The 24786-nt window shown below is 40.0% G+C and overlaps 2 protein-coding genes across 5 annotated transcripts in view; one reads left to right on the top strand and one right to left on the bottom strand.

Annotated features, from left to right (window-relative positions):
• Positions 1 to 27: 27 nt before the first annotated feature.
• Positions 28 to 23132, top strand: PGM3 (phosphoglucomutase 3). 2 transcript variants are annotated; one of them, XM_036247723.1, is made up of 13 exons: positions 28 to 106; positions 2015 to 2220; positions 4141 to 4325; positions 5612 to 5679; positions 10188 to 10321; positions 12292 to 12487; positions 15109 to 15266; positions 15932 to 16015; positions 17946 to 18044; positions 19681 to 19794; positions 20644 to 20766; positions 21727 to 21900; positions 22898 to 23132. In XM_036247723.1, exons 2-13 carry the CDS (start codon positions 2017 to 2019, stop codon positions 22985 to 22987), a joined length of 1629 nt encoding a protein of 542 aa, XP_036103616.1. In that variant the 5' UTR covers positions 28 to 106; positions 2015 to 2016; the 3' UTR covers positions 22988 to 23132. The 2 variants fall into 2 exon arrangements, with proteins under 2 accessions (XP_036103616.1, XP_036103617.1); XM_036247724.1 differs by having other exon boundaries at positions 39 to 82.
• Positions 23132 to 24786, bottom strand: part of DOP1A (DOP1 leucine zipper like protein A) — a 114158-nt gene continuing 112503 nt past the window's right edge. For 2 of the 3 annotated variants that reach the window (XM_036247721.1, XM_036247720.1), the window contains exon 37: positions 23669 to 24262. In XM_036247721.1, coding sequence (XP_036103614.1) covers positions 23957 to 24262 — 306 coding nt within the window. In that variant the 3' untranslated portion in view covers positions 23669 to 23956. Of the gene's footprint in view, positions 24263 to 24786 lie in introns of all 3 variants that reach the window. The other variant, XM_036247719.1, reaches the window with a different exon arrangement.

The raw sequence follows: 24786 nt of genomic DNA, 5'->3' as shown, positions 1-24786 counted from the left end.
GAGACACGTCTGCGGGTTCCGCGAGCTCCTGCCTAGTACCGGCGCCAGCGTGTAGCAGTTTCTCCGCACGCGCCAGGTGCAGGTGAGGGCGAGCCTTCTGGCGGAGGTGAGGGGAGCCCCGAGGCTTGGCCGCGAAAGAGGCCGTTCCGGTTAGGCAGGCCCACGGGCTGGTGGGTAAGCTAACGGACCGACCGACCGACCGCCCGCGCGCGGGACACACCTACCGCCCCTGCGCCGGGGGAGCGAGCTGGTGGGCCGGCCTGAGGGTCTCGTGCTGGGCGGGCCCGTCCGCCGGCCGGGGGGGTCTCGGGGTTTCGGGGTCTCGGGATCTCGGGGCTCGGGCTGGGAGGAGATGGGAACAGAGGAGGTTTTGAGGGTGGAATGGAAGAGAGGGGGACACTTAACTTTTTCCAGAGTGGACACTGTGCACTTCGAAATGCTTCTAATCAAAGCGTTTATGTACCCATTGAAAGGCGTTTCGGCACCTAAAACGCATTAAGGGTTGGACGCATTTTTAAAAAAAAGGAAAAAGAAAAAAAGCCCTGGACTTAACAGGGCTGGTTTACACCCTATGACTAATCATGATACATTATTCACTGGTCAGTGTCTAAGAAAATGTGTTCATGCTTGTGGAAGAGAACTTGGACCGGACTAAGTTAGCTTGCCGAATGCCAGCTTTTTCCAACTGAACAAAAGCAAACATTTTTTACCTTTTCCTTTAACTTTCGTCCGTTGAAGCAATTAAGGACAGTAGAAATCTTAATACAGGCATACCTGATTTTATAGCAATTAGCTTTATTGCGCGTCACAATGTGTAATTTACAAATTGAAGGCAAGACCCTTCACCAGCAAAAAGATTGCCTGGCTTTATTGCAATACTTGTTTATTGCTATCGCCTGGAACCAGACCCGCAATATCCACCAGGTATGCCTGTGGTGAGGCTGGGAGCTGTGGGACCGCTGCTCATCTCCTGGCTGCTAACTGGAAGTGGGACTGACCCAGGAAGTAGTAGTACAATTGAGGTGGGAAGCCCCAAGTTCCACTTAAAATTGGAGTATTCCAGAGAAGGAATTGGTGGAGTGGACTAAGTAAGGCTAGAGGGCTAAGGTCGATGTTTGCATTTTTTTAAATTAAAGGTGAAAGGTATTGCTAGTTTCAGAGTTTTATTTCTTTTTTTAGTTAAATCCTCACCCAAGGATAGGTTCATTGATTTTAGGAGGGCGAGGAGGAGGGAGAGAAACATCTATGTGAGAGAGAAACATGGATTGGTACCTCCCATTCTCACTCCCACTGGAGATCAAACCCAAAGCCTGGGTATGTAGGTGCCCTGACTAGAATTGAACCCCCAAGGTTTTTTTTGTGTGTGTGATGATGCTCCAACCAATGGAACCACCTGGCTGGGCCAGAGCTTAATTTAGAAGTGTGTCCTGATCCTCCCTTTTGAAAATAGAAAAATACCCTGGTAGGTAGAGAGGAATGATACTGTTACTCTTTGTTTTCCATCTGGGAATAGGTCTCTGCAGGTTGGGAAGAATTGTAAAAAAACTACACAGCTTTCTCAGATATTTTTGATATGTAGGTCCAGTCCCTTTGAGAATATGACCTTAGGCTTCAGTGTCATGTAAACTTAGCTTATTTAACTGAGGCCCAGGCTTAAGCTGTTTCCCTTGTAAAATGAGGTCTTTGATCTCAAAGGAGTCTCTGAATCATTATTTTAGTTGAGAGTGGACTGTTTTAAATATACCCCAGGTCCAGGGATACCCCTGGAGCTAAAAATGGGAGATGAGTTGGAGATAATCTGATCTCTGCCCTGGAATGGAAAATGTATGTGGGGCAAGATTTTCTGTGTAATACTAACTCCCAGGACTTGTTCTATCATTATTTTCTCTGTAATAATGGTTCTTTGGGGAGTTTCAAAATGAGGCATGCTTATTGTTTTGGGGTGGCAGTTTTTGAAGCAAATGGTCCTTGAAAAATTTCTTAATATGCCTGAAAAATTTCCTTAATTTTGTAGACATGGATTTAGATGCTATTACCAAATACTCAGCATTACATGCCAAGCCCGTTGGACTCACTCTTCAATATGGGACTGCTGGATTTCGAACGAAAGCAGAACATCTTGATCATGTCATGTTTCGCATGGGATTATTAGCTGTTCTGAGGTCAAAACAGACAAAATCTACAATAGGAGTCATGGTAACAGCGTCACATAATCCCGAGGTAATGCATTTAGTGTTCTGATAAATCAAACCTTTATTTACAAGACCGAACCTTAATGTGTCTGAGCAGTTTGACTCAACATACAAATTCTAACTCTAGGATTGGGCCTTCTCGTTGTTTTGTGCCTTTGGGTTTGAAACAACTTTTACTTAATGAGTAGTCATTTAACTCATGACTCTTTAGACGGTGTGGAGAGAATGAAATGAGACTGTCATTTTTTGGGGGTGTCCATATTAGAGAAATAACAATGTCCTTCCAAATTATTTGTATTGTCATAGTATCAGTAATACAAAGTTTTACCTCTTTAAATTTAGAAGAAATTAAAGAGATTGGAGGCAAGATAGGGGAAAGGCAAACATTTGCAAAAATTTAGCATATTTTGAAAAATTTCAGACATATTTTTTTATAGCTAGGGAATAGTTTCCTATGCTGGAGAAACAGCCAAACAGGAGGCTCCAGGGGTCTGAAAGTGAGCTTTGGACAAAGTGTTGATGAGGTTGATGGTGTTTTTGGTGTTTATTGCAGGTTTTTTTTTTTATCCTCACCTGAGGACATTTTTCCATTTTTTGTACAGATAGAGTGGGAGGGAGAGAGAGGAAGAGAGAGAGAGAGAGAGAAACATCGACGTGAAAGGGACACATTGAGTGGCTGCCACCCACACGACCAACCAGGGCCGGGGACAAACTGCAACCGAAGTACGTGCCCTTAGCGGGAACCGAACCCGGGTCTCTCCGGACCACAGGCCGACACTCTAACCGCTGAGCCAAACCGGCCAGGGCTATTGCAGTTTTTTAATCAAAGTATTCCTTTTGACACAACTAGACTATTTTCTTCTGTAACCTGCGAATACAGGGTGGAACAAAAGGAGGTTTACAAGGGTTATAACCTCTCCCCCCAAATAAGAAGACTTTGCTTATCCAACTTCTAAATGTTCATCACTATAAATGCATAAGTGTCCAAATGTCTAAATCACTGCAATTGATTAATGACTTGTAGGCAGAACCTCACATTAATTGCTAGTTCAGAAGCATTTCTTAAAACAGTTCTGAGCTGTTTCCTGCAGTGACGTTCACTCTAAACTACACTTTTTTTCCAGAAATCTGAGCAGAACAGAATTAGGAATCAGTTTTCAGCTTCTTTGTCACCCATTGGTTACACGCTGGCCAGGACATGCTTATAATCTGGAGTCAGAGTGAAGCTTCTCTAGGTGCCCTCATTCTGCCCCAGCTGTGCCCTACTCAGTTAACTCATGGTTAATGCACAGATGGCGGCCTTTTAAAGTTAGTCTAGTCTGTTGGGTGTTGGGTGTGAGAGGCAGATGGACTTAATGTTTTGGGGCTTTTTTCATTTTTTGTTTTTTTTAATCTTCACCTGAGGATATTTTTTCCATTGATTTTAGAAAGAGTGGAAGGGAGGGAGTTAGGGGGAGAGAGAGAAAGAGTGAAAGAAAAACATTGGTGTGAGAGAGACATGGATTGGTTGCCTCTTGCATGTACCCTGGCCGGGGCTGGAGATCAAACCTGCAACCCAGGTACATGCCCTTGACCAGGAATGAAACCTGTGACCCTTTGGTGCAAAGGCTGGTGCTCTAACCATTGAGCAACACTGGCCAGGGCTGGACTTAATGTTTTAATGTCAGCACTAATACTTCTTAGCTGTATGAACATAAGCAAATAACTTGATCTGAATCTTTGTTTTCTCAGATTGGAGTAATAATAGGATTTTACACTGGTACGTGGGGTTGTGAGGATTTACTGAGCTAATGTGTATAAACACCTACTCTAGTGCTTGGAATTCAATAGGGGTCACTGGGGAAGCTGCTCAGCCATCCCTGTCTGTTGTTGGGGGAAAACAGCTTGAGTTTACTTCCTCAGCTCACCTTTTGAATATGCACAGATGGCTTATTGTTTTTCTTTTAAGGAAGACAATGGTGTCAAATTGGTTGATCCTTTGGGTGAAATGCTGGCACCTTCCTGGGAGGAGCATGCTACCTGTTTGGCAAATGCTGAGGAACAAGATGTGCAGAGAGTGCTGCTGGGCATCAGTGAGAAAGCTGTGGTGGATCTGCAGCAGGACGCCTTCGTGGTGATCGGTAGAGATACCAGGTGACCATCCAGTAGTGGTGAAAGCAGCCTTGGGAACTCCGTATAAGTGATTGTATCAGTTTTAGTACCCATGGCAAACTGAAAGAAAGTAATACTGCCCTGAGAGGCTTCTCCCCTCCCTGACCTTAGTAGGAGGATGCAGGAACTACGTCACCAATGCAGCTTGGATTTTTGAGTCTGAACACCATCAGTAAAATATTGATGATAAGGCCTAATACAAGGTTTTTGGGAGAATTACTGAAATAATGTAGGCAAAATATGTAATTCCTGGCATGAGAGAAGCACTTAACAGATGCCTCTCACCCCTGTACTTCTAGGTTTACTTTTTTCCCTTGTACATTAAGAACACATAATTTTGCCTTGTTGTTTTTAGAAATTTACTTTATAATCTGTGCTGTTGGTTCATATATTTATGTTACTTTTTCATGCTGAAATTCAGTGTACAATATTAACAGTTTATTTCTATAAATTTGTCATATTTGACAGCTTTTGCCTTCCTTTACGAGAACATATTTTTGCAAAACATTAGATTAAAAGTGTACTTTGAAGCAGAAGCCTTTTTTATGAATAAGATCTGGTTTTAGCCAGAGATGCTTTCTAAAGGAAGTTTTTCCTCAATCTCTTGATGCCTTGGACTGGTGTTTTACCCTTAAATGTGGTATCAGAGGGACTTCCAAACACCACTGAGTCCATGATCACTGGTACTCACAGGAACAAGAAACAGCCAAGTGACTTATGTTCTGAAGCAAATTATCTCACAATAAAACCATCCTACATATATTTGCTTCTTACCTGTTAACCAGTTTAAATAATATAGAACATCTCTTTCTATGAGGCATTTATTTTGTGATATGCTTTATTTTCAGGTAGGTGGAGAATTTGTTCTGATATTTTAAGATGAAAAATGAGTTCTACATCCTTGGTGGTTTAATACCCGGTACTGCACTATACACACTGTACATTATTAGTTACTGTTCTGAGGCAGTATGTGTAGTTATTGTCAAACTCAAAAAGGTATTTGGGTATGGTGCAATTAGTTCATTCTTTATATCTATTTTCTAAATTAATTTAAAAGCCAGTATCTTTCCAAGAAATAACATTGTTAAAGACTACTTACACTTTACCCAAATTATTTTTTCAGAATTTTTATACTTGATAGGATCCAATTCAAATACAATGAACTTATTCTGACATTTGTAGCACATGCTTTCAGCATTTGCTTTCAGAACTAGCAACCCTGTTGGCTTCTGGATGGGATACATTATTTTTTTCCTTTTCTCTCCTAGGCCCAGCAGTGAGAAACTTGCACAGTCTGTGATAGATGGCATCACTGTTTTAGGAGGTCAATTTCATGGTATGTACTTATCCTGAGATGTGAATTAAATTAATCTTTAAAAAACTTTTTAAAAAGTAACACATATTATTTTAGAAAGGTCTAAAAATACAGATAAATACAGTTTTTAAAAAATGAACTTCTAGGTACAAACCACTAGCTTTTAAAATTAAAAACATTAAATTTTTTTCTGGGCATGCATATTATGTTTTATGTATACATTATATGTAGGAAATGCTGAGCTTAACTTTCTTTACATTATGGCTGAATTTCTTGATATAAAACTTCTTGAAGTTACTTGAAGAAGTCCATTCTGGGAGTTTTTGCCAATATCAGGTACTCCCTAATAGCTGATTATGTATGGAGTCAGCTGTTGCCTGTCATAAAGTGATGGAAAATATCTTTGGTCTACTTGTAATCCTGATGTTCAGTTTTGACAAGTTTTTTTCCCCCTATTTTAACTAGTGAAGAAGTATTGAATGCAACACAAGGGAGGCTAGAATCCTCTTCTTACTTAGGTTGTGCCCTTATGAATCCAGTGACCCCACTGTGCTTAGACGTGAATTTTCCTAGTGTTAGATCTTTCTCATTTAAACTTTTCTTCCCTTGACCTTTTCAACCTCCTTCCCAGGTCCTGTGTCTTCCTTCACAGTTATTCTGGCCTCTTCAGTAGTGCACCTGGCTTGCTTCTCTCTGCTCCTCTGGTCATAACTTAGCCTGCTACAGGCCAGTCCCCATCCTTGCCTCTCCTGACATTCAGCTGAATTCTAATCGCCAAACCCAGTGGCTGTTATAAAAGTGGGGATTCTTAACCTGGGCCTGGGGCGTGTTTGGTTAAGCTGCAGGGAGCCTGTGACCCTGTTCATACATTGTGCCAAGTGTTCTTGGCACACACACACTTGGTTTCTAGGGAGAGGATTCATAGCTTTTGTGAGATCTGCAGAAAGATCTGTGACCTAAAAATAATTTTCAGAATTTATATTTTGAAATTTTTATTTCAGTCTGATGCTTGGTAGCTGTCCATACTATGACCTTCCTCTCTTTGGCTACTGTTCCTTATTGGTCTTTTCTCTGGGCTCCTCTTACCTCTTTTAACATGTCCATTCCTTACTCATCTCTCTCTCTCTGCCTGAGGTCTGAGTGATCATCTCGACTGCCATAGTTCCAGCTATGTGTATTTTTTTATTTACTCATTTGTTCATTCTTCAAACATTTCTGAATGCCTGTTATGTGCAGCACTCCAGTAGTCTATTAACTGCATATCACAACCCATAGTAGGAAACCCATTTTGTATCAAGATGTGTGTATGTTGCTTGTGTGTATAACTGAAATTAAAGTTTCATTACATAGTATTTACCCACATGATATACATTCACCTGTTTCATTAGAAAATACATGTGCTGGTGTATCTAAGTGGATTCCATGACCCACTGATGCCTTAGCTGCAGTTTGTAAAGCGTTGGTCTGAATGATGCCCCCATGAGGTGGCCGCCCTGCTCTACATTCACTCTGCCCACAGCTGTATTCTTTTTACCATCCCAAGAATGGTTATTTTCAACACTTTGATTATATCTCTAGACCGTCACCTTTTTACTGTTTTAGTTGAGAAAAATTTGAGTGCTTTTTTTTTAACCTTCCCTTCATTTCTCTCTTCAGCTTGAGTGTATTTCAGGAAACAAAAGAAGATCAGTGGACTGCAGCACAGGGAGAATGGGGGGAGCTGGGGGCAGATAAGAAGAGGGAGGGAGGCAGGGGCCAAGTCACTCTAAGCCTTATAATCATCGTAAGGATTTCAGTTTTATTCCAAATGCAGCAGGACTCCACTGAAGGATTTTGTGCATGAGAATATATGATCACGTTTTCATTTTAAGCCAGTTACTTTGGCTGTTGTGCAGAGAGAGGGAAGTTGTAAGAAAGGAAAGGAGCCCAGCTGGGAGACTGTGCAGTAGTTCATGCAAGAGTGATGCTAGAGAAATGGGAAAAATTGATTTAATACTTAATTTAAAGGATTTTGTGATGTAATCAGGCAGAGCTGTTAGAATGGTTTCCATGTTTCTGGGGTGATCAGTGAAAGATGGTTATGATTTTTATTTTATTTTCGAATAACTGTATATAGTCATTTAGGGAATATTTATTTGGTAATTTTGATATTGGTTACAAAATTTGTTTCGTCCTTTAGTATGTCTTTTGGAATAATGTTTTCCTCTCCTTGTACAGTTCAATTGAGCTAGTCTAAGCTTTTACTTACTTTCTTGAGTCCCTTCATTTCCTCTCGTCTAATCCTTGTGTCAGAGCCAAAGTTGTCTTCATAAAAGATCAGTTCTGTTTAACCGCAGGGCTCAGCAACTAAACTGCCTCCAGTGCATATACTGTAGGGCATGACTTTGAAGACTGATGACAGATTTAGTCATTGAATATTTATTGGATACTAGTCCATTTCTATTATTTATTTCTCCTGTTCCTTGCTCAGGGCACTTTTTATGTGTTTAGATATTTGACTGTAAGCTGTTTTCTTTTTCTTGAAAAATTATTTGTGGGACATTTTTGAGGTTTGTGATGAAGGTAACTTTGCTTCTGCTGGGAGCACTACCTGGCTGGTTGATGACACGGTTCTTTGATGACGGTTTCTTTTAGACCCGCCTGGTTGTGGGAATTTGGGCTGGAATCTGGGAGGCCTGTGCTTGTGGTTATAGATTTTCAGCTGTGGGTTTTTCCCTCTGCTGTGCTGAGTTCCAAGACAGCTTTCCTGGGAGGGGACTTTCGATTCACTTTTTTTTTTTTTTTTAATCCTCACCCAAGGATAAGTTTATTGATTTGAGAGAGAAAGAGACAGAGACAGAGACAGAGACAGAGACAGACATGAATGTAAGAGAGAAACTGATTGGCTATCTCTACACACCTGACCGAGAATCGAACCTGCAGCCTTTCTGCTGGTGTGCTGAGCCACCCAGCTGGGCTCGACTCCCATTTGATTCACTTTTGTCTCACGCACTAAAGAATAGTCCTTTGGAGCCTCAGCTTCATGAGGACGTGTCTTCTACTGGGTTGCCCATCTTAGACCAACGTGGACTTTTTTCACTGGGAACCATAGCTCATTTTCAAGTTTTGAGGACTGCCCAGAGAAGAAAACTAGTTTCCTTCTCTTCAGGCTTGGAGTCCCTCTGTTTACATAGAGTTTGGCCTACTTCCTCTGCAACTTGTTGACACTGCAGTTCTTCTTAAAAAGATTTTTTAATGTAGAATTTTTGGTTGGTTGTGGGAGTATTCATCTGAATTATGTAATTTGCAATATTACTAGAAATATCACTCAATTCATACTTTTCTGTACTGCTGTTTTATTGTTAATTGTCTATACTGAGTGATTGTTTTTTGCTACCAATAGTAGTTCATATTTCTTTTAGAATTGAGTTTGTGTCCAAAGTGTATTTCTTCTAACACTACCAAGTAGTTAACTCAATTCTGACACTATCTGCCTGGAGGTAATGCCGGGTCCTAGCCCAGTCCCATAAGACTGCTATCCCAGCCCTGGCCGGTTGGCCTGTGGTCCAGAGAGACCCGGGTTCGGTTCCCGCTAGGGGCGCGTACCTTGGTTGCAGCTTGTTCCCGGCCCTGGTTGGTTGTGCGGGTGGCAGCCACTCGATGTGTCCCTTTCACGTCGATGTTTCTCTCTCTGTTTTCCTCTCTCTCTCCCACTCTACCTGAACAAAAAATGGAAAAATGTCCTCGAGTGAGGATAAAAAAAAAGACTGTCATTCCTCCACCCACTTCATATACCATCACCTGGGCTTCTGACCAATCTGGAGGTTCCCACACCCCCTCCTTGCGTTGGGTTAATTTGCAACAGTAGCTCACAGAGCTCAGAAGCATTTTGCTTACTAGGTTACCTATTAATTATAAAGGATTTAATTTGGGAACAGCTAGGTTGAAGGGATGCATAGGGCAAGGTGTGTGGAATGGGGCTCAGACGTCCTTGCTCTCTGAGCATGCCCTCCCCAATCTCCACATGTTCACCAACCCAGAGCCCTGCCCTTGGGGTCTTTTGGGTTTTTACATTAGATAGGATTCATTGCATAGGCATGAGTGATTAAATCATTGGCCATTGGTGATTAAGCTCAATCTCTAGCTTCCCTCCCTGGAGCTGGGGTGGGTGGCTGAACGTGCCATCCCTTTCATCATGATTGGTTCCCCTGGCAATCAGCCCTCTTGCTTAGGTTACTGAGGGCTTTCCAAATGTCACCTTTTTAACCTGACGAAAGATATCTTATTGCTCTTGTGGCTTAAGAAATTCCACAGGGTTAGAAGCTCTGTCAGGAATGGGAACAAAGACTAATATATATTTCTTACTATAAATAACAGTATAACAATGTGACTTGCACTTGTGATTTCAGTGGATATTTGTGCTGTTTAAAGCTAGCATTGTGTGTTTTCTGAGATGTCTTTTGTCACCTGCAATTCCTACAGTATGAATCTGCTTAAACTTTTTTCTTTATTAAGAAATGTGTGAATTGCTCTCTGTGCTTCTGTGACAGACTACGGCTTGGTGACGACGCCGCAGCTGCACTACATGGTGTACTGTAGGAACACCCATGGCCAGTACGGAAAGGCCACCACAGAAGGTTACTACCAGAAGCTCTCCAAGGCTTTTGTGGAGCTTACCAAACAGGTGAACACTTGAATGTGATTGGAGTTCAAACAAGTGAATAAAAGGATATCATTAAACAATCTATTGTAACTACTTAGTTTGTTACTCCTCGTTTTTCCAAAAATTCAGTATATGGTTTTCTTTCCAGAACTACATAGGATCTGGCCCTTGTATTCTAATTGTGTGTTGGCATTTTCTTGGCAAGGCATGTCATTAATCCTGAGATCACTGGGGGAAACAAACATGGTGGAGTTCTTGGGGTTATAAGTATTCATTTAGATGAATTTACTCCTGTTTTATTGTTGTTAATATGTTTTATTGAATTTTTTAGGGAGAGAGGAAGAGAGAGATAGAAACATTGATGTGAGAGAGAAACATCAATTGGCTGCCTCCTGCACATCCCCTACTGGGGATGGAGCCTGAAACCCGGGCATGTGCCCTGACCAGGAATCAAACCGGGAGCTCTCAGTCCATGAGATGATGCTCAATCCACTGAGCCACGCCAGCTGGGCCAGATGAACTTACTCTTAAGCAAGGAGGTGCTATTGGCATCACATTTGAGGCATCTGCTGTGGAAATTTTCTTGATACAGATATTGGCTTGTTAAACCTGGATGAGATTTGAAGAGTATAATTCATTTGATCAACAAATATTGAGTGTTATGTTATTGTCAGGCACAGTAAACCAAAACAAAGCCCTTGCTCTCATAGAATTTATATTTTGGGTTGAGGATGGGAAGGAGAGGAGACTGATAATTTTAAAAAAGAAACAAAAATGCCTAGTGGGGCCGGGCTGGTGTGGCTCAGCGGTTGAGCGTCGACTCATGCTCCAAGAAGTCGTCAGTTTGATTCCTGGTCAGGGCACATGCCCAGGTTGTGGGTCAAATCCCCAGTGGGGGGCATGCAGGAGGTGGCCAGTTGATGTTCTCTCTCATCGATATTCTGTCTCCATCTCCCTTCCTCTCTCTCTCAAATCAATAAAGAAAAAAAATTTTTTTAAAAATGCCTAGTGGGGTTATATTCTGTGAAGAGAATGACAGATGTTTTTACTGCTCATTCATCCATATGCTCATTCCCACATTTGGAAGACTCATGTAATATAGACTATAATATTATTTTTAAGGGACTTTGCTTAATTGAGGCTAATTCTAATAAAGGTTGGCCAAAAAAAAAAAAAAAAAAATCTGAGATGTTAGATTCTAAATTAAATTACAATGCCCAGAGAGCGAGACAGAATGGTTAGCCTGTTAATAGCTGTGGACCAGCTAACAAAAGGCTGCCCACATTCATGTGTGTCTGTTGGAACTTCGGATTAATTTCCAGGTGCTATGTCTGATTATTCTAAAGAGAGAACAGCCTGGAGTCTTCAAACCCTGGGAGCCTCTGCATCTGATTTGCACATGAACTTCCCAGACTTGACCACAACCTATCCAAGGGAGCACACACTTCTTATTTGGACTCTGGACCTATCCGGAACTGGCCCGCTTCACCTTCTCCCATCCCCTTTGTCTCTAGCTAATGTAGATCCTTTCAGAACAGCTTCCATCTTTCTCCCCCGCATGTGATGAATAAAAACACTTGCAAAGCTCTGGGATGGTGCTGTCATGTCTGTCTGTCCTGTCTGGCTATGCTGCTGGGGTTTTAGACTCCATGCCCTGAGACCAGTCATCTTCTTTCTGGCAATGGCCTAATAAACCCTTTTAGAACGACTTTTAGCTATGAAAATAAATTTTTTTTAACAAGCTCCATTTCCATAAGTCATTTAATCAGTAACCATTCCAGTGTCAGAGTGTTAAAAAAAAAAAGGGTATTTTAAAATTTTACTTTGATGTGTTATGATTTTCATTTGAACATATGTACCCTTTTGTTTTTTGGTTTAAAATAGATGAGCTAACAAATAATGGAAGATCTTTACATATACATATGCATGCTTTATGCCTCACTCTTACCTTTAGAACTTGAATTTTTCCTTCCCTTGTCTTTTTGTTTAAGGCTTTCTGCGGGGGAGGTGAAGATCGACCACTTAAGGTTGACTGTGCAAATGGCATCGGGGCCCTGAAGCTGAGAGAAATGGAAAACTACTTCTCCCAGGGGCTGTCAGTGCAGCTATTTAATGTTGGGACCACAGGGAAACTCAATCATTTGTGTGGGGCTGACTTTGTGAAAAGTCATCAGAAACCTCCACAAGGTATGTACTGTAAACAGTTTGTTTCTAGAGTTTTGAAAGTAGTTTCATTTACAAGCAGAAGTGGCTGAGTGAGGGGTCATGCAGATGGTCGGGGCATCATCAGTGCCATTCAGAGCATGGACTGCTCTCTGCCTGTGAGTCCCAGGACTCCTCACGGCATGTGGGAAATCTGGTGGGAAAGCCCTGGCCAGCGTGGCCCAGCAGTTAGAGCGTTGGCCCGCGGACTGGGTTGCAGGTTCTGTCCCCGGCCATGGTCAGGATCGTTCAGGAGGCAACCAATCGATGTGTTTCTTTCACATCAGTGCTTCTCTCCCTCCCTTCCACTCTGTCTAAATATCAACGGGAAAATACCTTCAGGTGAGGACTAACAAAAAAAATAGAAATTGGCATTCTAGAGGGCTTAGCACACAGGTTCCTGGGCTCCACTGCAGTTTTTTTGAATCTGTAGGTCTGGGCTAGGGTTTGTAGAGGACAGGAATTTGCATTTCTGTCAAGTGCCCATGGTTTTTTGATGGTGCTGGTCTGGGGATCGCACTTTGAGAATCACTGATCTAAAGGATAGCAATAGTTAAGGAGCATGATTTTTTTCCTTCTTGAATTAGACGCACTATGCAAAGAGAATGCAACTGCTAAAATGTAAGTGTCTCCAAAATCAGTGTTTTCCACAGCGGGCAGGTTAGGAGGAAGACTGTTCTTCAGATTGTAGTGTCCTAAGAGGTGCTCTATATTTAGCTGCATTATAGGTTTGAAATTGTTAGCCTGGCTTGCACATGTATTTTGTTTGGTCTGTTATGTGTGTGTCTGTGTGTTCAATTGCATTAGTTGCCACCATTCATTTTTATTATTTATTTATTAATTTTAGAGAAGGGAAGAAAGTGAAACATCAATTTGTTGTTCCACTTATTTATGCACTAATTGGTTGATTTTTGTATGTGCCCTGACTGGGGATGGAACTCTCAACTTTGGTGTATTGGGATGATGCTCTAACTGAGCTACCCAGCCAGGGCCAGTTGTCACCATTTAAAAATGCTTTGATTTCACTAAATATTGGAATCTGGCTTCTCTTTATCAGAATTAGAAAATGTCTATTCTATGTCACGTTAACTGGCTGCAGGGAGTAGCTCCACCCCTCAGACAGGACATGCGCTCTTCAGAACTCTACAGATCTCATCCACTTGCTTCTTTCAATGACATTACTTTCTGCCTAAATGTAATAACCATTCAAATTTTTAGTTTAATGAACGAACTTTTAAGCTCCTTTTCACTGACTTGCTAGTTTTGACTGTTAAGCTACTGGCAGTTCAGTTCTCAGTCCCTGATCTATCCATTCCCTAAATCATGAGCTCTTTTTCTCTTGCTGTAGGTACTATGACTACTGAATGAACAAAACCACAGGCCCTGGCTTTCTTGAAGCTTGTGTTGTACCCTGTAGTCAGCCTTACACTCATATTCCAGACAAACACCTTTCACTGCCTAGTTGCCTCATGTTGCATTGGCAATCTGTTGATGTCTTACATCTAATAAATTTGTAACAATTGCTGAGGTTTCAATAATTTTATGCACATTACAGAAACTAAAGGTTATAATTATGTGATTTTTGTTTGCTTATCTTCACCTGAGGATATTTTTCCATTGATTTTCAGATAGAGTGGGAGGGAGAGAGTGAGAGAGAAACATCAGTGAGAGAAAGACAAATTGATTGGTTGCCTTCTGCACGACCCCAACTGGGCCAGGGATCAAAACTGCAACCCAAGCACGTGCCCTTGACTGGAAATCAAACCCTCGAGCTGGTCCTCAGGCTGAGGCTCTGTTAAGCCAGACTGGCCAGAGCTTTTATTTTTATTTTTTTGTATTTTTTATTAATCTTCACCACAGGATATTTTTCCATTCATGTTTAGATAAAGTGGGAGGGAGGGAGAGAGAGAAACAAACATGGATGTGAGAGAGAGAGATCGACTGTTTGCCTCTGAACAACCCTGACCAGGGCCGGGGATCAAGTCTGCAACCCAGGTATGTGCTCTTGACTGGGAATCGAACTTAGGTCCTTCAGTGCACAGGTTGAGCCTAATCGACCAGGGCTAATTCTGTGTTTTAAATGACCAGTTTCTTATTATTGATGATGTGTACAAATAAAAATCACACCTATCCGAATTAAATCAAAACATTATCTCATGTATTGCTGATTATTTTTTATATGTAAAAGACAGGACTAGATAAATTGCATTCAGATATACCTGTAGCTTTCAAAAAATTATATGGGACCTGTCTTGCCAAACTTAGCTGGCTTATAAAATGGAATTTTATTTTAGCATTATGTAAAGTTTCAGCATAGAGAGATTTTGAATGCTTTTTCAGTTATCTGTGAAAGAATTTACCCTATAAAAATTGCATACTGTTTGAAGATTAAGACACTGGTTTTTATTTGGAAGGATAATTTTAGTTACTTCTTGAGTAATCATAGTGGACATACTTACATGTAACACTTAAGACCAGTTATGATCATACTTTAGTGAAAAATTTTTTCTTGTAACTAGTATAAGAAAAACACCTGAAACTTTTTATATTGAGTTGTATTCCCATTTTTCAGACTGAAATGCATTTTTAATTATTCTGTGTGCTAGGAATGGAAATGAAGTCCAATGAAAGATGCTGTTCCTTTGATGGAGATGCAGACAGAATTGTTTATTACTACTATGATACAGATGGCCACTTTCACCTCATAGATGGAGACAAGATAGCAGCACTCATTAGCAGTTTCCTTAAGGAGCTCCTGTTGGAGGTATGATGGGACGTGGTGACCACCCTTTAAAACAAGGCTTACTGGTGAAGTAGCTCTACAGCAGTCAGCTGAGCATCTCACAGGCACAATTTACAGGAAGTTCCTTACATTTGTGGCAGGAAAATACAAAAAGAAATGGTAATTCTAGTCACTTTAACTTTGGGGAACTGGTTTTGGAATCTGAAGTTACTCTTTTTTCCTTATACTGGCAAAGTTTTATGATTTGAAGCTTTATGAAGTTTCGGTTTCTTCATAATTGACACTTTAATAAAAGCCTCACTTTAAACAAAATCTAATCATCTGAGAGATTTGTTTTGCTGTTTTGGAAATCTCAGGCTAGCCATTCAGGATGTAATGGGAAGTAATTATTATGATCTGGAAAAGGTATACTTCAAGAATTTTATGAATACTTTTATTAAAAAACTAGAGGTAAAGATCAGGAAAACACAGGCTGCTTTAAAAGGTTTCCTGGTAGAATTGTTTTAGATAATGCCCACAAGTATTTTAGCTTTTTTCTGGCCTACATGTAAATTTTCATTGAGTCATTTATTGCATAACTAAAACACAGCTGAATTCATTGATGACTTTTTATCCTTCTGAACTTGTGTTTGCTTTTGATGTATGTTTACTTTTGATGCAAGGTCATTGTCATTGTTTTTGCCTAGATTGGAGAAAGTTTGAATATTGGTGTTATACAAACTGCTTATGCAAATGGAAGTTCTACACGGTATCTTGAAGAAGTTATGAAGGTATTGAACCATTTCCGTTTTCTGGTAGTTTCTTAATTATATTCTATTGTAAGATATTTCTGTGAGGAAAAAAATACCCTCATAAAAGTGAACAAGTTGTAGTGTGTGAAGCTGAGCGTTTGTCCATGTAAGAGTAAATAGAAATCAAAAGAAAAAATTGAACTTCCTAATGTAAAAAGACTTTCTGTCTTTGCAATCTCTTAGCAGAGTGCCTGTGACATATGCCACAAGTCTGGCATAATGCTCATTCCGTAATAAAACTGCTTTCTGACTCTTTTTTGGTGGAGGAGGTTTCTGGGTTGGTAGGTTTGGCCTGTATCCTCACGTCCGCCCTCTTTTATCACAAGCTCTAACCAAGCTAGAGTTCATGGCCAAATTGTTTTGTTTGCTTTTACTCTTTTTCTCACTAGCTACTGCAATATTTCCTAACTTTTGTGTATCTCTTTTTGAATTCTTGCATTTTGCTAGTTATTTTTGCCGTCCCATTCGTATTGAAGCAGGAATGGCAGTCAGATTCCTGTGGGATCTGGGTAGCTGAGGTGAATGAGCCCAGCAGACAGGTGAGGACCAGGGAGAATGTGCCCAAGCCAGCTGGAGGAGCTGGACACAGGAATGTTCATGTGCAGTTCCTACTTTTTAAGTTTTGGCAACTGATTTAAATGTAAAAAGAGTGGGTAGGCCACAGTAAAACACCCCTGAAGGCTGGAGTTTGTGACCTGATTTAAGGGTGGGGCAAAAGTAGGTTGTGAGTACGCATAAAACAGACTTTTTTCTTGTTTTGTTGTTTATTAACTACTGTATTATTTTCCAAATGAACAACTGTAAACCTCCTTTTGCCCCACCCTATATATGGTGACAGTCAAGGTACTCAAGGGACTCCTGTCTGGGGCCCACTTGGCTGCTTTTCATGGGGATTTTCAGTCCTCAGGTAGTTATTTTAGTATTTTAATTCCTATTTTCTGTCTTAAAAATTTTATAGGTAAGGTACCCTGTTTAAGAAACTGAATACAGCCCTGGCCCATTTGGCTCAGTGGATAGAGCACTGGCCCCAGGATCAAAGAGTCACGGGTTCGATTCCAGTCAAGGGCACGGACTTTGGTTGTGGTTCGTCCCTGGCCCTGGTTGGGGTTGTGCAGGAGGCAACCAGTCAATGTGTCCCTCTCACATCGATGTTTCTCTCTGTCTCCCTCTTGCTCTATCTGAAGATAAATGGAAAAAAATATCCTTGGGTGATAAAAGAAAGTGAATACATCAGAAACTGTTACTTTTCAACTATTTTCTAATGAATTAAATACTGGTAGCTCTTAATTGAGGCTTCCTAAATCCAATCAAATGTCAGTCTTACTTGATCTTAATATCTTTTTGGTACTTTTGCACTATCAATTTTTTCTTAACCATTTTTGTCAGATCTATTCAAGACTTTCTCTGTCCACTGGTGCTAGCCCAACCACCATAATTTCTTACTGGGATTAGTTTCTTAATGGACTCTCTAAACTGGGGATTAACAAACAGTGGCCTGGGGGCCAAATGCCACCTGTTGATCAGGTTTTATTGGAATAGAGCCATGCTCATTGGTCTTTGTACTGTCTGTGCCTGCAAAGCCTAGACTGTTCATCTGGCCCTTTATAATAAAAGCTTGCAGACCTCTGCTCTAAGCCACTCTCCATCGGTAGCTAACTGAGCTTTCAACCAGATCGTGTTACTCCTCCACTGGTCTGTAATCTTTCATTACTTTATAAGGGGACGCTCATCTCTCACCTTGCTTTTGCCTTGGCTTTGTGCTTCTAAGTGCCTTCTCTTTCCCATAGTAACTGGTTTTCATTGCTTTGTCTTCCTCACTAGATAAGGTCCAGGTTTTGTTCCCTGGGTAGTAGGTACACAACACATTTACTGACTGAATAATTCTTGTGTTTTTTAAAATGTGTTTTAGGTACCAGTCCACTGTACTAAAACTGGTGTAAAACATTTGCACCATAAGGCTCAAGAGTTTGATATTGGAGTTTATTTTGAAGCAAATGGGCATGGCACAGTAAGTTATCTTAAACAAGTAGAGCTATAGCTGGCACTTTTTTGTGATGGGAATTCTATATCTGGGTAGTAATAGACAATATGCTACTTTGTTGAAATGATTGGGATGGTAGTAGAATTTGGCTAACAATATATTTTTGTGTGTTGTGAAACTAGCTTTTTTAGATTGTATTGATCTTTCTTTGAGGGGGAAGAAATAATGCTAATGTGTTTAGAGTATAGTTTCTTATAAAAATGCATGTGTTTTTTAATAAGTAGATTGTCTATACATCATTTAAAATATTTATTTTCAACTAGCCATAGGTGTTAAAAAGTGCAGCCCGACTGGTGTGGCTCAGTGGATTGAGCGTCGTCCCATGGACGGAAAGGTCCTGTTCAATTCCTGGCCAGGGCACATGTCCGTGTTGCAGGACGATCCCCAGTGGGGATGTGCATGAGGCAGTCAGTTGATCTATCGCTCTCTCTGAAATCAATAAAAACTTTTTTTTTTTTAAGTGCAGTAGGTGTGGTAAATTGAAAAGTGTTGGCTGGCTTGAGAATGAACTAGAAAGGAGTTTAAAGTAATTAGCAATAAGAATATGATTATTTTATGGTGCTCTTAGCAGATAGAATGTTTAAAAAAGTTTTTTGAGATATAACTCACCTACTATGAAATTCACAATTTTCAAGTGTATTAGTTTACAATTTTTAAATGTTTTATACCTCACCTCATTTCATAAATGGATTTGAGGTGGCCAACACAAAGTTATCTAGGTCAAATAATTTTCCTCATGAATTTCAAAATTGGCTTTTAGAGGCAATGAATAAAAGAAGAAAAATAAGTTCTTAGAAAATACAACTAAAATATAACTTCAGTGATCTAATGTAGGGGTTGGTAAATGAATATGAAGGGCAGATAGTAAATATCTTAGGCTTCAGAGCTGTAATGTCTGTTGCAACTGGTGAACTCTGCTGGTATAGGGCAAATGAATGGGTGTGGCTACGTTCCAGTCAAATAAGTGACCAGCCTACACCTTAGTTTACCAACAAACATGTATTTCAGCAAGTGGCTGAGCATGGTATACCATTCCTCCTCAGTACTGGGCACCTGAAGGCACTGAAATCATGGGCAGGGCATTTTAAAATAACAAATCTTGAGTAACATGTGTTATATTAACTAGTCGCGGCACTATTTGCCATTCTTATGAGTGTTCTTTCTACTTTTGCCTAGCTTACAGCCTTAATTTTGGGATAAAAAAAGTATACTAAAATACTAATTGCAATGAATTATATGTTCTTCAAGGGAAAATGGACACAGATCAGCTAAAGGCACCTGGTTGCACAGAGCTGATTTAGCTGGCTGAGGGACAAACATCATGACCCCCTGTATGTGAGCACCTTTGCCAAGGTGGTGTTTTCTTTGTAATCAGCTCTTTAAATTTTGATAACCGGTTTTATAATCCATAAAGGAACTTTTTTCCCTTGTAATATCTTTGGGTTCTGCTTTGATTTTATATAAATTTCATACATTGTAAGGCTGCCATTATTTTCCCCCCATTTCTCCAGCTTCATTGGGTTTCAAAATGGGCTTAGCTAGGCTGATAGTACTTATGATGGGCGCTGGGGTAGTTCTGTGATTCTGCACACTTTCACTGCAGGTGCTGTTTAGTAAAGCTGCTGAAATGAAGATAAAACAGCTAGCAAAAGAATCCGAAGATAAGAAAAGGAAAGCTGCTAAGATGCTTGAAAACATTATTGACTTGTTTAACCAGGTCAGAACTGATGGGGTGGTGGGTTCTTGGTTACTTTTATATTAAAATAGAAGGTGGACAGAATAGTGGGCTGCATAAAACATATTAAAGCGGAGAAGCCCCGGAGGCTTCTTCACAACAGTGGTACACAGTTGAGATTTACTCGGAAGTGTTAATGACAATGTTGATTGGCTTCCCTCACCCTACATTTTTTTGATGAAAAATTTCAAGTATAATGAGTAGCTTGAATGTAGTCAACTAGATTCAGCTGCTGAATATATATATGTAACTAAACGTGTTTTTAACTTTTTTCTGAAGGAAATTCAGGAAAAATAATTGGTTGTCTCGTGGTCAGACTGGTGGGGCGGGAGTGTAGCTGACGGCAGGGGAGGAGCAAGCACAGCACAGGAAGGCCCGAGTGTGGAAGTGACATTTGAGCACCTTGTACTTTTTGGGCACTTCACACACCTCAGGGTGGAACCTTCCAGTAACACAGGGAGAAGGGTTATTACAATTGTCATTTCGTAAATGAAGAAACAAAGACTCACAGCTACTAAGTGGCAGAATATGGCTTCAACCTCAGGTGTGTCTTACACCAAAGTTCCTATTTCTCCACAGCCTTGCATGATGCCTTCCATCAGGTATCGTATCTCAAAGGGGATCTAGTTAGAGTCACAGCATGGTAATGCTGGAGCCTTAAGAGTTAGCCTTAAGAGAGGATTAAAAGCAAGTTTCTCAAGAGCTAGTTCCAGTTCTTTCCCTCAGTGTTCACATTTATATTTATCCACAGCAGTTAGTTAATACTGCTGCATGGGCGAGAGGGGTAAGCACAGGAGACAGAGTAGCTTCTTCCACTGTCCCCCCTTGCAGGCAGCTGGTGATGCCATCTCTGACATGCTGGTGGTCGAGGCAGTCCTGGCTCTGAAGGGGCTGACCGTGCAGCAGTGGGATGCTCTCTACACGGACCTTCCAAACCGACAGCTCAAAGTTAAGGTATGAGCAAGATTTTAAAATTAAAACCTATTATTTCAAATCTCACTATATAAAAGTATTTTCCTAGTGTGTCAGATTTCATTCTATACATACATATTACTTAAAAAACACAGTTGATGAAGCATTATTTTCTATCTTTAAAGATTACAGAATAGCTCTTAACCATTCTATTGTTTGAGAAGTATTTGGTTTCCAAACTTATAATGATATGTATCACTTAAAAAAATTTATTATGGAAAATTTAAAACGTATATATACATATATATAGAGAGAGAACAAAATAATGAACCTTTATGTAACCAGCTTCAGCAGATTTTAAGTGTTATCCTATACATTCTCCACATCCCCATATAATTTTGAAGCAAATACTGGATAGCCTATCATTTTTAGTGAAAATATTTTCTTTTCTTATTCTTGGTTTACAGAGTATTTCTTGAGGCTAGATGCTGAGTAGAATCTGTGAGCTCAAAAGCAGAGAATTTTTAAAAGGCATTTCAGATAAATGGCTAATTGATTTCTGTGTAGATTTATACCAGTTTACACATTCACCAGCAGATTTGTGAGAGATATAAAAGCCAAAGTTCACAGAAATGGCTCCTTTTTAAAAAAGGATAAGGGGCAACCTAAGATTATTTGATCAGCCATTTAAGTCATACAGTATTTACTGGCTATTATTTTAGTAAGACAGTCTGAGGAAATGTTATTTTTGCTAAAGTTTATTCTTTGTAGACTGAAGAAACAAACTATATAACTATATTGACATCAATAACCCTAATTTTGGCAGAAATAAAAATTATGATGCAATTTTGTTGTATGCTTAATCTGATACTTCACTCTGTGTTGTACTTTATGGCCATTTCAGCTATTGTACACAATCTTTTGGTGGGAATTATGGTAAACAGGTGAAGCTTCTAAAAGGGAGTGAAGTTACAATAACAAATTTTCAATGCTTGTGCATAGGTTGCAGATAGGCAAGTTATTAGCACCACGGATGCTGAAAGGCAAGCAGTTACACCCCCAGGACTACAGGAGGCCGTCAATGGTCTGGTGAAGAAGTACAAGCTCTCCCGAGCTTTCGTTCGGCCCTCTGGTACAGAAGATATAGTCCGAGTCTATGCAGAAGCAGACTCACAAGTAAGCTGGTACAGTCCTATTGAAAAAATGTGCATTGAGAGTCTAATAACAGATAGTGGGAAATGGTAGTGGGAGATGAAAACTATTTTAATAGTGTTTGAATTTCTGTGGTAAGGATTTAATGTCTGAGATTTGTATGGAAACTTTTAGGTTCATATTAAGACTACAAAATTATTTTCATCAGTAGTTGTTACATAGTTAAACAAAATTACTCCCACTTAGTTTATTTCCCCAAATATATATATTTTTTATTTAGTCTACATTTCCTGAAAGGGTCATATTTCTAATTGTGCCATGAATAACCAATAGGTTATTAGTTTGACACATGTTAATTATCTGTTTTTTTTCTTCTGTAAAAACATAATCCTGTTGTTTCATGAAAACGACGAGGTTGGAGGTCCATTTCTGAAATGTATTTGTCCCTAGACGCTCAATTTGTTTTTCAACGTATTTCCTTTCAATGACAGCATGCTTCTGCTGTTTTTGTGATAGGGTCAAGACTCTGTGGTCTGGATATTTATAATTTTCCCTCTCAACACACACTTTTCTTTCACCTTAAACCCTTGACAAAAATATTTGCACAGCAGAGGCAAAACAGAGTTGATTGAATAGGGCCTCAGGAGGAGACATTTTCAATTAATGTATACAGTAGCTGGAAGCTTCTCTGTCCCAGAATATAGTGAACCAATATCCGTGGGGAGTGAGGAGGCTGGGGTGTTAAGATCTTATTACTTACCCTAAGGACTTGATTTTATTCAATTTATTGTCTTGGAATAACTCATTGTATAATCTGATTCAAGAACTTACCTTATTTGGAAGACTTTGTTTTCCATTTATTTAAGGTTGTTGGAATTTGCTACTGAAAGATGCAAAAAAAGAAAAGTTTTCATTTGGATATGTTAGTGGAACAATCAGGAAGCTCCATCCCCTCCCTCAGAGTCACAAGTAACATGGTAGATGCTTTTTCCCATCTAATCCCTCTTCATGTAATTTTCAGGAAAGTGCGGACAGCCTTGCACATGAAGTGAGCTTGGCAGTATTCCAGCTGGCTGGAGGAGTTGGAGAAAGCCCCCAACCAAATTTCTGAAGACAATTTTTATATTCTTGAGAAACTGGATTTTTAAAAAATGTTTTTACAAAATAATAGTACTGCCATTATCGTGAAAGGTTCAAACACGTTTATAATCATGTTTATTGCACCTTACTGGATTCTCTTAAACACTACCAGAATAATTCTTTCGAAAGAGCTAAGCCTTACTCTTGTTATATTTAGTTTTAAAAAATGAAACCTGTAGCTAGCTTCAGTCTTACTAATGTAAAATATTGGGGATTACATATATGATCTAATCAGTAATTTTATAACATGCTGATAAGAATTCATGAGGGCTGCTGGAAAATTAAATATTTATTACCAACACCTTGGGATGTCTTTTCTGTTGCCGTTACCAAACCAGGATGCTGATGCAGGTGGAGAAGACTTGATAGCCTTCAGAAGGATTCTTGGTCACTTACCTCCTCAGTCACCGTCAGAGGTGTGAACATGGGGGCTGCCCAGCTCTGTACTGAAGTGGAGATGCTCGTGCTACACACAAAGGATGCATGTCCCAGGCTTCAGCTCTCCTCACTTCTTTTATGTAGGAGAAAACTAACACACATTACCAACCCTCTGACCGAGAGGTGACACCATTCTGACACCAAAACATGGTTAATAAGAGGAATGAAAAAAACCCCCAACCAACCTAAATTAAACAGAGCTTGAAACCAATAGAAAAAAAATGGGCAGAGTGTATTTTGCAGGTTTAAGACAACTCAGACAATAAAACAACGGACTATATATGTATAATATAGATCTCTCTTAGGCACCATAATCAATATGAGCCAACAATATTTAAACGTGATCCAGGCCACATTCAGACATTTGCTCTTATTTACAAGTATTTAAATTAAATACAACCTGAAATGTGTTTTGTTTTACATACCAAAAAAAAGAAACTATACAACTCAGAGTAATGTTTGTTTTAAATGATTACAAACTAAATGGAATCACTTGTGGTGTTCAAGTTTTTATCACCCCTTCCAGAAAATCTTTTTCTACCATCTCTTCTATTTTTTGCCTGGCTTTGCTGGAAAATGGTTTGTGGTTTTCCAGTTTCATGTCCGTGTTAGGGAAGGTGTTTGAGTAGAGGATGGGGCTCCCTGAGTGTCCCACACATCGGCTGGTGACTTTGCTGTTGAAGACTTGGCTGAGCACATTGAAGAACGGCAGGAGCTGCTCGATGCTGCGCACGGTACAGATCGTGAGCAGCAAGTGCCCCGGCTCCCAACCCAACGTTCTCCCTGAGTTATCTTCCTCTGGATTTTTCTGCAGAAAACAAAAAGAATTTTTAACAGACAATGTAGTACGTGAGAATACTTAAAAGGGTATAAACAGTTAAACAAATGATGACATTACATCTTCATTCCAGACTTGGTTAAAATTCTTGCTTCTAACTGAGGCCTTTGGGACCAGTTATTAAGTGAGTACAGAGGGGTCTAACACTAGTAACGTTTTCCAACTGGAATGCATAAGGAAGCTTAGCAGAATTGGTTTTGGATAGGGACAGTCAAATATTAAAAGTTTATTTTGTGCTTTGCATATACTCAAAAAGCTCCCAGATTTCCGGACTCCCCCTAATGTAACCAAGGACTAGGTCACAAAATGACTACAGAAGAAGGCTAGGAAGGGACAAAGGTTCTTACAGATTCACCATTAGTAAATCAATGAATTACCTTTTAGCCAAATAGCCTAAACTTGCCACAAGATGGTAGCAGGGCCTAAAGTGACTGATTGTTGTCAGCACAGAAAGGAAAGGAACCCAAAGAGACTGCTCTTTGTGTTGTGCTCAA

The sequence above is a fragment of the Molossus molossus genome, unplaced genomic scaffold (genome assembly GCF_014108415.1).
Source record: "Molossus molossus isolate mMolMol1 unplaced genomic scaffold, mMolMol1.p scaffold_m16_p_8, whole genome shotgun sequence".
In the NCBI taxonomy this organism is placed as follows: Eukaryota; Metazoa; Chordata; class Mammalia; order Chiroptera; family Molossidae; genus Molossus; species Molossus molossus.
Note: the sequence above shows the minus strand (reverse complement) of the source record. Positions and strands in the feature narration are given on the sequence as shown.